This window comes from Pleurodeles waltl, chromosome 9 (genome assembly GCF_031143425.1).
Source record: "Pleurodeles waltl isolate 20211129_DDA chromosome 9, aPleWal1.hap1.20221129, whole genome shotgun sequence".
In the NCBI taxonomy this organism is placed as follows: Eukaryota; Metazoa; Chordata; class Amphibia; order Caudata; family Salamandridae; genus Pleurodeles; species Pleurodeles waltl.
This window is the reverse complement of record NC_090448.1, coordinates 307,582,261-307,595,619: the sequence shown is the minus strand read 5'-3', so window position 1 is coordinate 307,595,619 and position 13,359 is coordinate 307,582,261. Positions and strand designations below refer to the sequence as shown.

The 13,359-nt window shown below is 45.0% G+C and overlaps 1 protein-coding gene across 1 annotated transcript in view; it reads left to right on the top strand.

The window, feature by feature from the left end:
- Positions 1 to 13,359, top strand: part of EMC3 (ER membrane protein complex subunit 3) — a 107,655-nt gene that overhangs the window by 50,409 nt on the left and 43,887 nt on the right. Inside the window, exon 7 of the mRNA XM_069206786.1 lies at positions 5,083 to 5,162. Within this exon, the coding sequence (XP_069062887.1) occupies positions 5,083 to 5,162 (80 nt within the window). The remainder of the gene's footprint in view (positions 1 to 5,082; positions 5,163 to 13,359) is intronic.

Sequence of the window (13,359 nt, the reverse complement as noted above, 5' to 3'; positions counted from 1 at the left end):
TTGAAAGTGTGGTGATTGTGCTTTGTGCATCCTCTTTTAACTTGGAGTTTTGAATCCTGTGGCACTAGTTCACACAGTAGACTTAACATTTATTTACAAAGGTGGTGGAAAAGTGCTCTAATCATGTACATGGAGCGAAATCAGATACGCCTAACAGACTCTTGTCGGTTAAATGGGAGTTTGAGGTTTCTCCTTCAGTTCAGTCCTCTTGAAAACGTGTAATGCACTTATGGCTAAGTCTTCACTCACAACAATACATTTTAGAAAAGCCGTTCTGTATGTTACTTATTGTACTTTATTGCTTTCTTAAGAGCAACATGCCAATGCACTCATTATATTATGTATTTTGAGGAGCACTTACTGTGACAGTGGCAAATATAAGTAATCACAAATATCTAGAGGGTCCATGACTATAGGAGACGACTGTTTAAGCGGACGGATGCTAAAGTGGCTTTAAGGCAATGAAGGTGGGCAAGGCCTCTCCATCACATCCCATTACTTCAAACCCAGTGTTCCTCTGTGTACACCACCGCATGCTTGAGATGCTCCTGCTGTAATCAAAATATTGAATGTATAACACTCTGCTGCTGCGTGGAGTGCGGTCAGCGCTGTATCAAATACCAAAAACAATCAAACTCAGATCTATATTTGATTTAGGGGCTTTCTATTTGAAAAAGAAACAACCAACTATGAAAATTCACCTACCTTACGACAATTACATATCCACAAAAACAACTGCCAAACCCACTGACCTGGGTCAAGAAAGCATGTTACCAGAGGCGTGTGCTCACCTTGCTGTGAATGTCCCATGATTATGCTACACGCATCTAGCAAATTGTTTTGGAGCAGAGATGCCTAGTGGCTTAATGTCTTGAGGCTGTGTCATCTTGTTATGTGAAGGTAGCAATACAGCGTTCCGGCTGGCTTGGGTACAGCTTACTCCTAATGTCTTCAGGTGAAGCACTGTGGTTTTTACAGAGGATCTGGACAAACAATAGACAGTAAGTTTCATTGCTTGCCAGCAGCTAAGGGTTTGGAAACCTACTAAGAGAGCACCTGAAACATGTAGCATTTCTTTGAGTTTGTTCTCCCACGGAACACCAGACTGCTTCCAACAGTTAGGTTGCCTGGCTTGCTTGCCTTCTCTACGGGTCATTTGCAGCGGAGTCTTCGAACGTGGACAGGGAAGGTAATCGCCAGGATCAGTTGCTGAGATGATGCAATGCCAAGCAGCCCAAACATGTAGATCCAGTGGGAAGGGCTGCCTTCATACCTGGAATGCAGGGTGTTTTCTGAATTGCCTGGCTTGCCCTGAGTTAGCTCAAATCAGCCAATGGGGATTGGTAAGCACTGTGACCCTCCTGCTTGGGCTGTGGTGACATGTTAGCCCTGAGAGATGTAGTTGGCTCCTCATCCTTCACTACTATAAAAAATAATTACATTGTTGCTGAATACTATATGAAGCATGTATACATTCTACCTGAACGTGTACACCAGTTATCCATGTAAGAGCTGCAAAATGCAGACATCGGCCAGTCTAGACCCTTGTCAATGCACAGTCCAAGCACCGCCTGAAGTCACATCCCAGTGAAACGAGTCCCAGTGTTCTACAATGGCGAGCACCAGCTCACATTGATTACTGCAGATAACTCATTGCCACAGCTTCATCTTTTATCAGATCTGCTTTGCTACTCAGTTTTGTTTATAAAGAACAAGTAAGAGAAATGCAACCCGAAAGTCCGATATTACTGCTTTGATAAATGTACAATGAAAGTGTGAATAGGTTGTTATACCGAGTTGCCTTCTCATTAAATCACTTCTCAGTTTATCTCTTGGGATCTCAAAGTAGAATAATGCCACTAAAAACAGTGGGGAGAATGTTGAGAGAGGAACAAGAGAAATGAGCACGGACAGACAGAACAGCAGTACCACTAGTTTTAATAGCTAGCATTCCTGTAGCTGGATCCGACTGAACATGACTGTTAGCCCAAAACCCTCTGCATTAAGCTCACCTGTCAAGGCTGTGTTCAGCTGGAGTAGTCCTGCTTTGCTTGGCCCTAGACAAAAAGGCTTTTGGTGCCTCATCCTGCAAAAGACATGGCCTCTCTCCTCACATGGAACCTTCATCTCACCAAATGCCATACTGAAGATTTCAGTTTCATGGTGATTAACATGTTCTTGACACACCTGCAGCTGTTATCACCTGGTGGTGGACCTTCCTTAATCAAAACATTTCTCCCAGGTCTCCTACATCTTTCTTCACTGGCCTGTAGCGCAGAGCAGCAGTTCCCTTTTGTATGCACTACACAACTTTGCAAAAATATTTTTTCTTCGCTTCCTATCGCTTTTTGCCTTCTGTGTTAGAATGTCAACCTTTCAGGGGTTCTAGGTTGACAGGGGTTACTGAACCACAAACATGATGGTTGGGGCCTTTTGTCTCTGCTGGTCAGAGGCCTAAACTACTGTTGAATTTAGGCTGCACTGGAAGTACACCATTTCTGCACTGTGATTTCAGGGTAGCGAAGGCGAAACATCCATAGTGTCAGGAAGATAGTGTCCGGTGGTCCCGAGTCGCATCCCAAACAATCTTCAAAACCGATACAAAAAAATATTGCCCAGCCCACTGCATTTTTCTGTATCAGAGAAGAACTTTAATATACTCTCCAACACTAAATATTACACACAGTAATAGGTTATAGGCACGCTATTCTAAAATTGGGTGCTTTTGGACAAAGCACACCTAGACTAATCTGGTGTAAAGAAAAGCCCCCAAAATGTTCACGGTTGTATGCATGAGCAGCGCCCGCAGTGTCACTGACCCGTAAGTCAGTTTTTAATGGCCTCACCCACTGTTGAAGCTTGTTTTGGTGTTCTCCGGTCACCTGTCCAAAAGTTCTCTTGGGCTTGTTTGCGTAGCACGTTGCCTTCAGTTTGTGGTTTTAAAGCTGGTCAGCAAGTTGATCATCTTGTGCACTGACTTTGCTCAGGCGAAGAGGGTCCGAGTCTGAGATCACAAGTAAGTTTATCTCAGACACTATGAAGAGAAGCAGATCGTCTCTTCACCAGCAGCCGTCTGAGAGTTTAAGTTTGCTTCTACATCAACATCATTCTTTTGCTTCGGTCAGGGCGTTAGGTTGCGCAGCGCTTGTGGTCTCACTGCTCTTCTCTCACTGGTGATGCAGATAAATATGGCCTGCGTTGATCAGTCCCATTTTGATCTACGAAGACCTCACTACTCTGGTCGAACCCTGGTCTATTTCCTTGCTTCTGTCTGCTCCTCTGGGCTGCACTGAGCACAGTAGCTGCTCTCCTTTCAAGCAGTTGACTCCAGTAGGGGCAATACACCTTTTCCTTTCTCAGCAGGCAGAAGGGGCTTTCAGGGTCTCTAGGCATTCCCTCTACTCCTTCCATAATGATTGCGTAGTATTCCAAGCTATGTCCCCTCACCTCTGGGAGATTGGCAGTCCGCAACACTAGCCCCAGATCTCGGTATTTTCTCGAGTACACTGTGGCGCTTACCCCTCAGGTGGTGAGAAAGCAGAACGAAGTCGGAGAAATAGTAATTTTTGAGATATAGGATGCGCATCTCACTGTTAAGTCTCTTGACAACTGGCTCAGTGTGTAGTTCTCCTCTTCCTCTACAGAGCCTGCAATATTTTCTTCAGGCAATGGCGCCACAGTGCAAAGGAGCCTCAACTCGGGGCACAATGGAGTGTGAAGTTCTGCACCTGGCTGTCAGCATTTTGAAATAGCACCTCTGGGAGGGGGTGGGGAAGGCACAGATCAATCCTAAAGGATTACTTGTGTAATTAAACAGATTCTACTGAATCACCTCGCCCCCAAACCATCTACGCAAATAGCATTTCTCCTGGGTGTGACAATCTGCAGCCCGTTTTGAAAAGGTCACTGTTGCATTTGAAAAGAAGCCTGTCTACATCCTCCCATAGATAGGATAATAGCGGGTGATAACCAGCATGAGCACGTCCCCTCTATTAAATCTTCGCACGTCAAGCCTGCATGCCCTACATATATGGCATATACTATGCAAATCTTCTCATATGTAGCTTAACACTTCCATATTTCTGGGAGATGGTTGTACTCCAGTCTCATGTACATCCTACGGATCCACTGGAATGGAAATAACACATGGTCAGTCAGGCTTTTTCATTGACTTCACCCAAGCTATTGAATTATTTCATCCTCTGTTCTTCTTGCTCCTACCACCCAGACCTGTGTAAAAAAAGAAAAAAAAACAGTTGCTTGACTGCTTATCCAAAACGTTGCTTGAGTTAATTCTTGAAAAATTGCATAGGGGGGTCTTTCCTTGTTTTCCTTGGTATTAAAATCATTACACATTTGTGGTGTATTCTATTTTTGCAGTACTCCTTTAGTGTCTGTAAAGGTTCATGGATTATAAATACATACATTTATTAAGTAAGAATTTGTGAATTGCAGTAGTGATCCCTGTCAGTCAGATGACTTGTTAAGGAGCACAAGCAGAGCTGTTGCTGTTGAAACAAAATGGCCCTGCCTTCCAGTATACAGACTGTTGCTGAGCGACCACAAGTCTCCCCAGTTCATGCAAGAGGATTCAAGAGTCACCCATGTGCTTTACGTCCCTCCTTCCCTATTCACAACAAATTATCAACAAACATTCTGCAAACCGCAGAACAATAAAAACAACACAGTTTAGGGCACAAGAGTAATGTTCCCTCAGAATGAGCAAGGTGACAGACTATACCAAAGCCCGAGGCAGTGCTTTTGGATCTCTGACCAATTTTCTTGTGCACTTAAATTAATCAGCCTGCCTAGATTAATTGGCACCCCAGACAATTATATAGATTGATATTCAGTACATCCAAACTACTCGCAAACCTGTAACTTTAAACCTCCTTCCAAAGGCCAAACTGGCCAAAGGGGATGTGTGTTTTAAAAAAATCTAAACACAATGTCAGAAACCATATCCACAGGATAACAAGCAGATATTTTAAGAGAATGGTTGTGTTTTTGGAAGTGTTATTTGATTTCATACCTATTTGTTTTTCAGTTAGCATGCTATTATTTGAATTTGTGTCTCCATAGGGTGAGTTCTGCCTCATGGTACTTCCTAAACGTGTTTGGGCTGAGAAGCATTTACTCCCTGATCCTGGGCCAAGATAACGGTAATAATTACTTAAACATTTAACACATTATATAACTCATCAAGAGAATCATCCTGTGACAGACTTGGGCTCTATGCATCTGAGTGCAAAGTTTATGTATTTTCTTTTCTCCCTGTAGCACATACATTTTTGAAATTGCTGCCCCTGAAAAACCTCAGTGGTATGTTTAGATCTAGGTGCCACAAGTAAATGACCAAGCTGAGACACATATATCTCCCTTAAGAGGCAGCAGTAGTGTTTGTATAGTTATGGTTAGGTCAGACTTTCGTCATGCAGATTTCATGCAAATTCACCATGCAGCAGCAGAAAAAAAGCATGAGGAGTGGGAAGAGAAGGAGAGCTCCAAAAGTGACATTTCACATTTTAACTCCCATAGCATTCTTTGTTCCTTGACAGGAAAAAAACAGTGGAGCAGAATTACATATGAGCTTCCTGGGGTCATTGGGTTTACAAATCCTGGAAAAATATTTTTGAAGAATTTGGGGCCAGATGTAGCAAGGCTTTTGCGCCTCACAAACAGCAAAAATCACTGTTTGCGAGGTGCAAAGGTCACATCGCGATGCCCATTCCCATTTTGCGAGTCAGTAACCTGGTTACCGACTCGCTAAATGGGACTGGGCGGTGCAAATAGGAAAGGGGTGTTCCCCTTCCTATTTGCGAGTCGCAGCGCGATGTAAGATAGCTTTGTGACCGTGGCGCAAAGCAATTGCAGTTACCACCAGTGTCACACTGGTGGTAACCCATTCGCAAAAGGGAAGGGGTACCAATGGAACCCCTTCCCCTTTGTGAATGGCCTTGAAAGCATTTTTTCAGAGCAGGCTGTGGTCCTATGGACAACTGCTTGCTCTGAAAAAATGAAACGGACATGTTTCATTTTTTTCGTTTGTAATACATCTCGTTTTCCTTTGAGGAAAACGGACTGCATTACAAAAAAAAAAAAAAAACTGCTTTATTTAAAAGCAGTCACCGACATGGAGGTCTCCCGCAGGCCACCATCCCTGTGAGTGCTGCGGCTCGCAAGGGGGTCGCAAATTGCGACCCACCTCATTAATATTAATGAGGTGGGCCTTTGCAACCCCCTCCTGCATCCGGCATTATGACTCGCAAATTGCGAGTCGCAATGCCGGATTTTCCTACATCTGGCCCTTGGTGCATTGCAGTTGTGCTTGGCCAAGCTCCATTGTGTATGATCTTCATGTGCAGCAGGGGGTGGATGCACAACCTTTCTGAAGACTAGGTGCTAATTCCAGCTCCTCCATCTCTGCACCCTGATCGAAGAGGTGTTAAAGGTTGCCACTCTTTGAAAAAGGATACTTTAACAATTCAACTTTCTGCCTTGGTGAATCAGTTTCGTAGTTTTCTGTGCCTCTTCAAAATCGTCAGGTAATGGTTGCCCTCATCCTCTTGTGTAGTGAGGGGTTCACCTGTTTGAAGCAGGGATTGGCTAATTTTTAGGGTCAAGCCTGTTATAGCATTCACTAGCACATGCGTATCGCTAGCAAGATGCTGTGTAGTTAGAAAAGGGCATGGAGCCCGCCTGTGGCTTGCCATTTGTTGGCTTGCCTGGCACTCATCTATACAGCCTTGTAATTTGTCACTGGTGGCCATATAATCATTCCCATTTTTAAGTCTGGAGCAGGGACCAAACACTGATTGAATCAACTTAATCAGTGCCCTGTCCACTGCTCCAGATGTGATTGAGTTACTATTTCTAGCAAAAACAGGGCCGGCAGGACAAGCAAAATTGCAAAGTTTTATTTTCTTTAGTTAACTTTTTTTTTACATTTATTTTGCCAAGTCCTCTTTTCTCACTTTGCACTCATGTTTTTTTTTGTTTTTTTTAACTTCTAGTGCCCTGCAAACTGAAGTTGCATGACTGTCAAAAATGTGCTCAGCAGGACAAAAAAAATGAAAAGTTGGATTTTGTAATTTTTTGAAGTTCTACTTTAACACATAATTGTGCAGTGTGCCCCAATCCAATTCAGTCTGCTCCATTTCAATTGAAACCCCTCTCCCCAATCCACTCCAGCCAACCTCACTCCTATCCTCCCAGCCCATCCCACTACAATCTGCCCTACTCCAATCCAAAACAATGTGCCCCACTCCAGTCCCAAAAAATGCCTCCACTCCAATACAGCAATCCAAATCAATCTGCCCCACTTCAAGTCACAAAAATATGCCCCAATCCAAAACAATCTGCCCAAATCTAATCCAGAACAATCTACCCCACTCCAATCCAAAAGAATCTTCCCCACTCCACGCTGAAACAATCTACCCCACCCCAATTCCCCCGCTCCAATGCAATACTCCCAACTCCAATCCAAACCACCCCATTCCATTCCACCTCACCCCAATCCACCCCACCCCAATCCAAAACCATCTGCTCCACTCTAATCCGAGACATTCTGCCCCACTCCAAACTGTCCCACTTCAATCCAAAACAATCTGCCCCACTCCAAACCAAAACAGTCCCCCCCACTCCTATCTGAAATGGTGTACCCCAATCCAAATCCCCCACTCCAATCCAATCTACCCACTCCAATCCCATCCGCCTCACCCCAATCTGTCACACTCCATTCTGCCCCATTTCAATCCAAAACTGTCTGCCCCATTTCAATCCAAAACTGTCTGCCCCATTTCAATCCAAAACTGTCTGCCCCATTTCAATCCAAAACTGTCTGCCCCATTTCAATCCAAAACTGTCTGCCCCATTTCAATCCAAAACTGTCTGCCCCATTTCAATCCAAAACTGTCTGCCCCATTTCAATCCAAAACTGTCTGCCCCACTCCGATCCAAAAGAATCTGCCCTACTCCAATCTGCCCCATTTCAATCCAAAACTCTTTTCCTTTTCCAGACCAAAACTATCTGCCCCACTCCAATCCAAAACAATATTCCCCACTCCAATCCAAAACAATGTTCCCCACTACAGTCTGCCCCAGTACAATCTACAATCCAAAAAATCTATCCCACTACAATCCAAAACAATCTGCCCTACTCCAATCTGTCCCAGTACAAACCAAAACTGTCTGCCCCAATCCAGTCTTTCCCAGTGCAAACCAAAACAATCTGCCCACTCCAGTCCAGAACAATCTGACCCACTCCAACCTGTCCCAGTCCAATGCAAAACTTTCTGCCCCACTCTAATCCAAAACAATATTCCCCACTCCAATCCAAAACAATGTTCCCCACTACAGTCTGCCCCAGTACAATCTACAATCCAAAAAATCTACCCCACTACATTTCAAAACAATCTGCCCTACTCCAATCTGTCCCAGTACAAACCAAAACCGTCTGCCCCAATCCAGTCTTTCCCGGTGCAAACCAAAACAATCTGCCCACTCCAGTCCAGAACAATCTGACCCACTCCAACCTGTCCCAGTCCAATGCAAAACTTTCTGCCCCACTCTAATCCAAAACAATATTCCCCACTCCAATCCAAAACAATGTTCCCCACTACAGTCTGCCCCAGTACAATCTACAATCCAAAAAATCTACCCCACTACATTTCAAAACAATCTGCCCTACTCCAATCTGTCCCAGTACAAACCAAAACCGTCTGCCCCAATCCAGTCTTTCCCGGTGCAAACCAAAACAATCTGCCCACTCCAGTCCAGAACAATCTGACCCACTCCAACCTGTCCCAGTTCAATGCAAAACTTTCTGCCCCACTCCAATCCAAAACAATATTCCCCACTCCAATCCAAAACAATGTTCCCCACTACAGTCTGCCCCAGTACAATCTACAATCCAAAAAATCTACCCCACTACAATCCAAAACAATCTGCCCTACTCCAATCTGTCCCAGTACAAACCAAAACCGTCTGCCCCAATCCAGTCTTTCCCGGTGCAAACCAAAACAATCTGCCCACTCCAGTCCAGAACAATCTGACCCACTCCAACCTGTCCCAGTCCAATGCAAAACTTTCTGCCCCACTCCAATCTAAAACAATCTGCCCCTCTCTAATGTAAAACAACCTGCCCCATTCCATTCCAAAACAACCTGCCCCATTCCATTCCAAAACAACCTGCCCCACTGCAATCCAAAACAACCTGCCCCACTGCAATCCAAAACAACCTGCCCCACTCTAAAGTAAAACATCTGCCCCAGTCCAAGACAATCTGCCCGCTCCAGTCCAAAACAATCTGCCCCACTCCAATCCAGAACAGTCTGCCCTCTCCAATACCCCCACTCCAATCCAATCCACCCCACTCCCATTCAACCACTTCACTCCAATCCATAACAATCTGCCCCACTCTAATGTAAAACATCTGCCCCACTCCAATCCGGAACAGTCTTTCCTCTCCAATACCCCAATCTAATCCACCCCACTCCCATCCAGCGAGCCACTTCACTCCAATCCAATCTGCCCCACTCCAATCCAAAATCATATGCCCCACTCCAATCTGCCCCACTACAGTCCAGGCCAATCCATCCCATGGCAATACAGTCCACCTCACTCCATTCCTCTCCACGCCACTGCAATCCACTCCACTCCAAACCAATCCACCCCACCTCAGTGCATTCCTCCTCACTCCAATCCACCTGGCCACACCCAATCCAGTCCACCCCACATCATTTTAATCCACCCCCTCCAGTCCACTCCACCCACCCCACTCTGCTCCAGTCCACCCCACTCTGCTCCAGTCTACCCCACTCTATTCCAATCCACGCCACTGCACACAGTCCAACCCACTCTACTCCAATCCAATCCAATCCACACCACCCCAGTTCAGTCCACTCCTCTCCAGTCGAATTCACCTTAACGCACCCCATTCCAATACACCTTAATCCACCCCTCTCCTGCACAATCCAAACCACTTTAATCCAACCGACCCCACACCAATCCAGTCCACCACGCACCAATCAGATCCACCCCAATCCACTCAATACAATCCACCGCCCTCCATTCCAATCCACCCCACACCAGTCCAATTCATCAAATCCACCCTACTCAAATCCAGTCCACTCCAATCCACCCCCAAAAAAATCCATTCCACTCCAATCAACCCCACCCTACTCAAATCCAGTCCACCTCAGTCAAGTCCAACTCACTCCAGTACTATCCAGTCCAGTTCCAATCCCCCCAACCCAACCCAGTCCACCCAACTCAATCCAATCCCCCCATTCCATTCCTCTCCTCCCCACTCCAGTCCAATTCACCTCACTCCAATCCACCCCACCCCTATCCACCAATTCACCTCACTCTAGTCTACCCCATCCCAATTCAATCCAGTCAACCCCACTCCAATCAACCCCACTTCACTTCAGTCAACCTCACTCCACTCCAATCCAACCCTCTCTAGTCCAGTTTACCCCCACTCTAATCATCCACTCAACTTCAGTCCAGTCCACTCTAGTCCAATCCACCCCACTCCAGCCCAGCGCACTCAAAACCACTCAACCCCAATCCAGTCTACCCCACCCCATCCTGATCATATCACTTCAGTCCAATCCACCCACCCTAATCTAATCACCCCAATCCAATCCACCTCACTCTATTTCAATCCTCCCCACTTCAATCCACCCCACCCCACTCCATTCAATTCACCCCACTCTAGTCCAGTCCACCCTACTACCTCAGTCCACTCCAACCCACTCCACCCTATTCCACCCCACGACACTCCCTGCCATTGAGCCATTGAACTCTACTGGACTCTTCAACACTTTACTCCCCCCTACTCCACTGTACAACACTCTACTCCCCCACTCCATTTTATGACACTTAATGCCACTAACTTTTAACCTTGCTGAACAGCAGCCACTGTGATGTACAACATGGCAAAAACACGTTGCCTAAGCTGATAGTTCTTGCATAAGCGAGACCTATTGACTTTGCCAGTGCTTATTTTATTACTCTCTTGGTTGAGATTCTTAAGTGAAAGTGATAATAAATTGGTCGCCTTGCTAGTGCTTCCTTGAAAGTTAGTTTTGTTTTTCCTGATATTATGCATTTGCAGTTTTCTGGAACTTGACAGGACATATTTTGTTTAATGCCAAAATGTGGGCGATGTTGATGTGGAAAATTCAGGATCAGTCCTAGAGATTCAACTGAAGATTAGTATCATATGGGTTTGCACTGGCACTCCAAAGTTTTGGAGTTGAGGATGAGATGGGTTTCCTGACTCCATGGTGCCACAAATTGTTTGCGTCTTGAGGCTGATGGTGCTAACATGGCCTTCAGGTTGGAATTTCTGATTCATTTCAAGCTTTTGCAATGTAAATATCTTCTGGAATAGTATGAGTGCATTATTCCATCATCTAGTTGTTGAGCTAAAAAGTGCTTATTTACAAACTTTCTCTGATTATGCATTGACATAGGTGGAGGTTGTATGACTCCCTATCACATTGACCATAAGGCCACAATGTTCCAGAATGTGACCTCCATTTTAGATCCTTTAATCTTCTGGCGGGATTGGAGGTGCCTGTAGAGAAAATATGATCATGAAATGTTTTATTACAAGTGCTGTCCCAGTTGGCACCTAAAGTTCTCCCTTAATAATGAAAACCCTGTATGCATGTTCTGCTTCTTAAGAGCCTCTAAGTCTGAAGACTGTTACGCTATTCACTTTTTATACAAAAGAACTTAGTAAACAGGGACAAAACTTTGCTGCCACTCCTTGCTACAGCATCAGCATACCTGATGGTGCAGTTGGAGCTACAGAGGCAAGAGAAGAATGTTCAATTGATGGAGGAAATGGGGTTTTCAGAGAAGGAAGAGATGGAGGCCTCCGAAGAGGCTCGTGGAGATCAATAAGCAGGTTCGGGCCTTGAGGACATTTCCTCATACAATATCAAGGGACATGGAACATCTCACCCATGAACAGTCGAAAGACAAGGTATACAAGCCAGAAACGAAAAGTAACAACAAGATAAAAGCACTTGCAACATCACTGGCACAAAGAAGAAAAAGATGACACCTGAAGTTGAGATTAAAATTCTCATTAAAGCCTTTAGGTATCCAGGACATTCAAATCCTTAATCCACTGGAAAAGCCAGATCACTCAAAACAGAGGGAGAGAAGTAGACTAAATACCCCCTAATCTGAGGATGAACTAGAATAAGGAGGGAGGGAGGAAATCCCAGTGCTACAACAGGAGGCTTATCCATAGGAAGCTCTGAATTATTTAAGGGAGGACAAAGAAGGATTATGAGAGTCTCAATGAAGTCTCCTCACAAAAGGAGATGTACGTGACCTTCCAGAGCATCCCTCCTCCCCAGGGACATTTCCATACTTTCCTGAATCATGGAGTGATTAAGAGAGCAGCTGATCCTTTTGAGGTATACAAACTTAAATCCTCGCCCTAGAAATACATTATTTTAACAAACATCTTACACCAGCGCAGAGCTTTTAACAAAACCTGCAACTTCAAAAGCTGTTACCTCATGTACTGAGAAAAAAGACAAGGCATCATCCCAAGGACCCACAACACATTTGGAAGGAAAATAGAGCGTGATAGCCGCTCAGTGCCGCATAACAAACTCGGTGTTTACCCAGTATGCATATATGTGTGTGTGTGTATGTATATATATATATATATATATATATATATATATATGTATGTATATATATATATATATATATATGTTCGGTGGCATGTGTAGCTGCAGATACACATGCTGTGCACTGTTCCTGCCATCTAGTGTTGGGCTTGGAGTGTTACAAGTTGTTTTTCTTTGAAGAAGTCTTTTTGAGTCACGGGACCGAGTGACTCCTCCCTTTCTGCTCCATTGCGCATGGGCATCGACTCCATCTTAGATTGTTTTCTTTCTGCCATCAGGTTCGGACGTGTTCCTCTTTGCTCCGGTTATTCGATTCGGAAAAATTAAAAAATCGCTGACAATCGTCGGCATTGTTTCGATCGTGAACCATCTTGCATCAGCACCGGCGAAACACACCTTTGGTTGCCCTTCGGGGCACCCACGCCCATCCTGGGTCTGGTCGGCCTGACTGCAGGAAGCGTTGAAGCCTCATGGACCGGACCCCGGTCCGATTCTGCCCTCAGTGCCACACAAAGTATCCATACACGGATTAACATCGGGTGTGTAATCTGTGTTTGTCACCAGATCACCAAGAGGATACTTGTGAGGCCTGCAGGTCCTTCTGATCCAAGAAGACCTTGAGGGATCGAAGGGCGAGACGACTACAAATGGCGTCGAAGAAGAGGAGATGGCTATCTCCATTCAAGGATCCGAT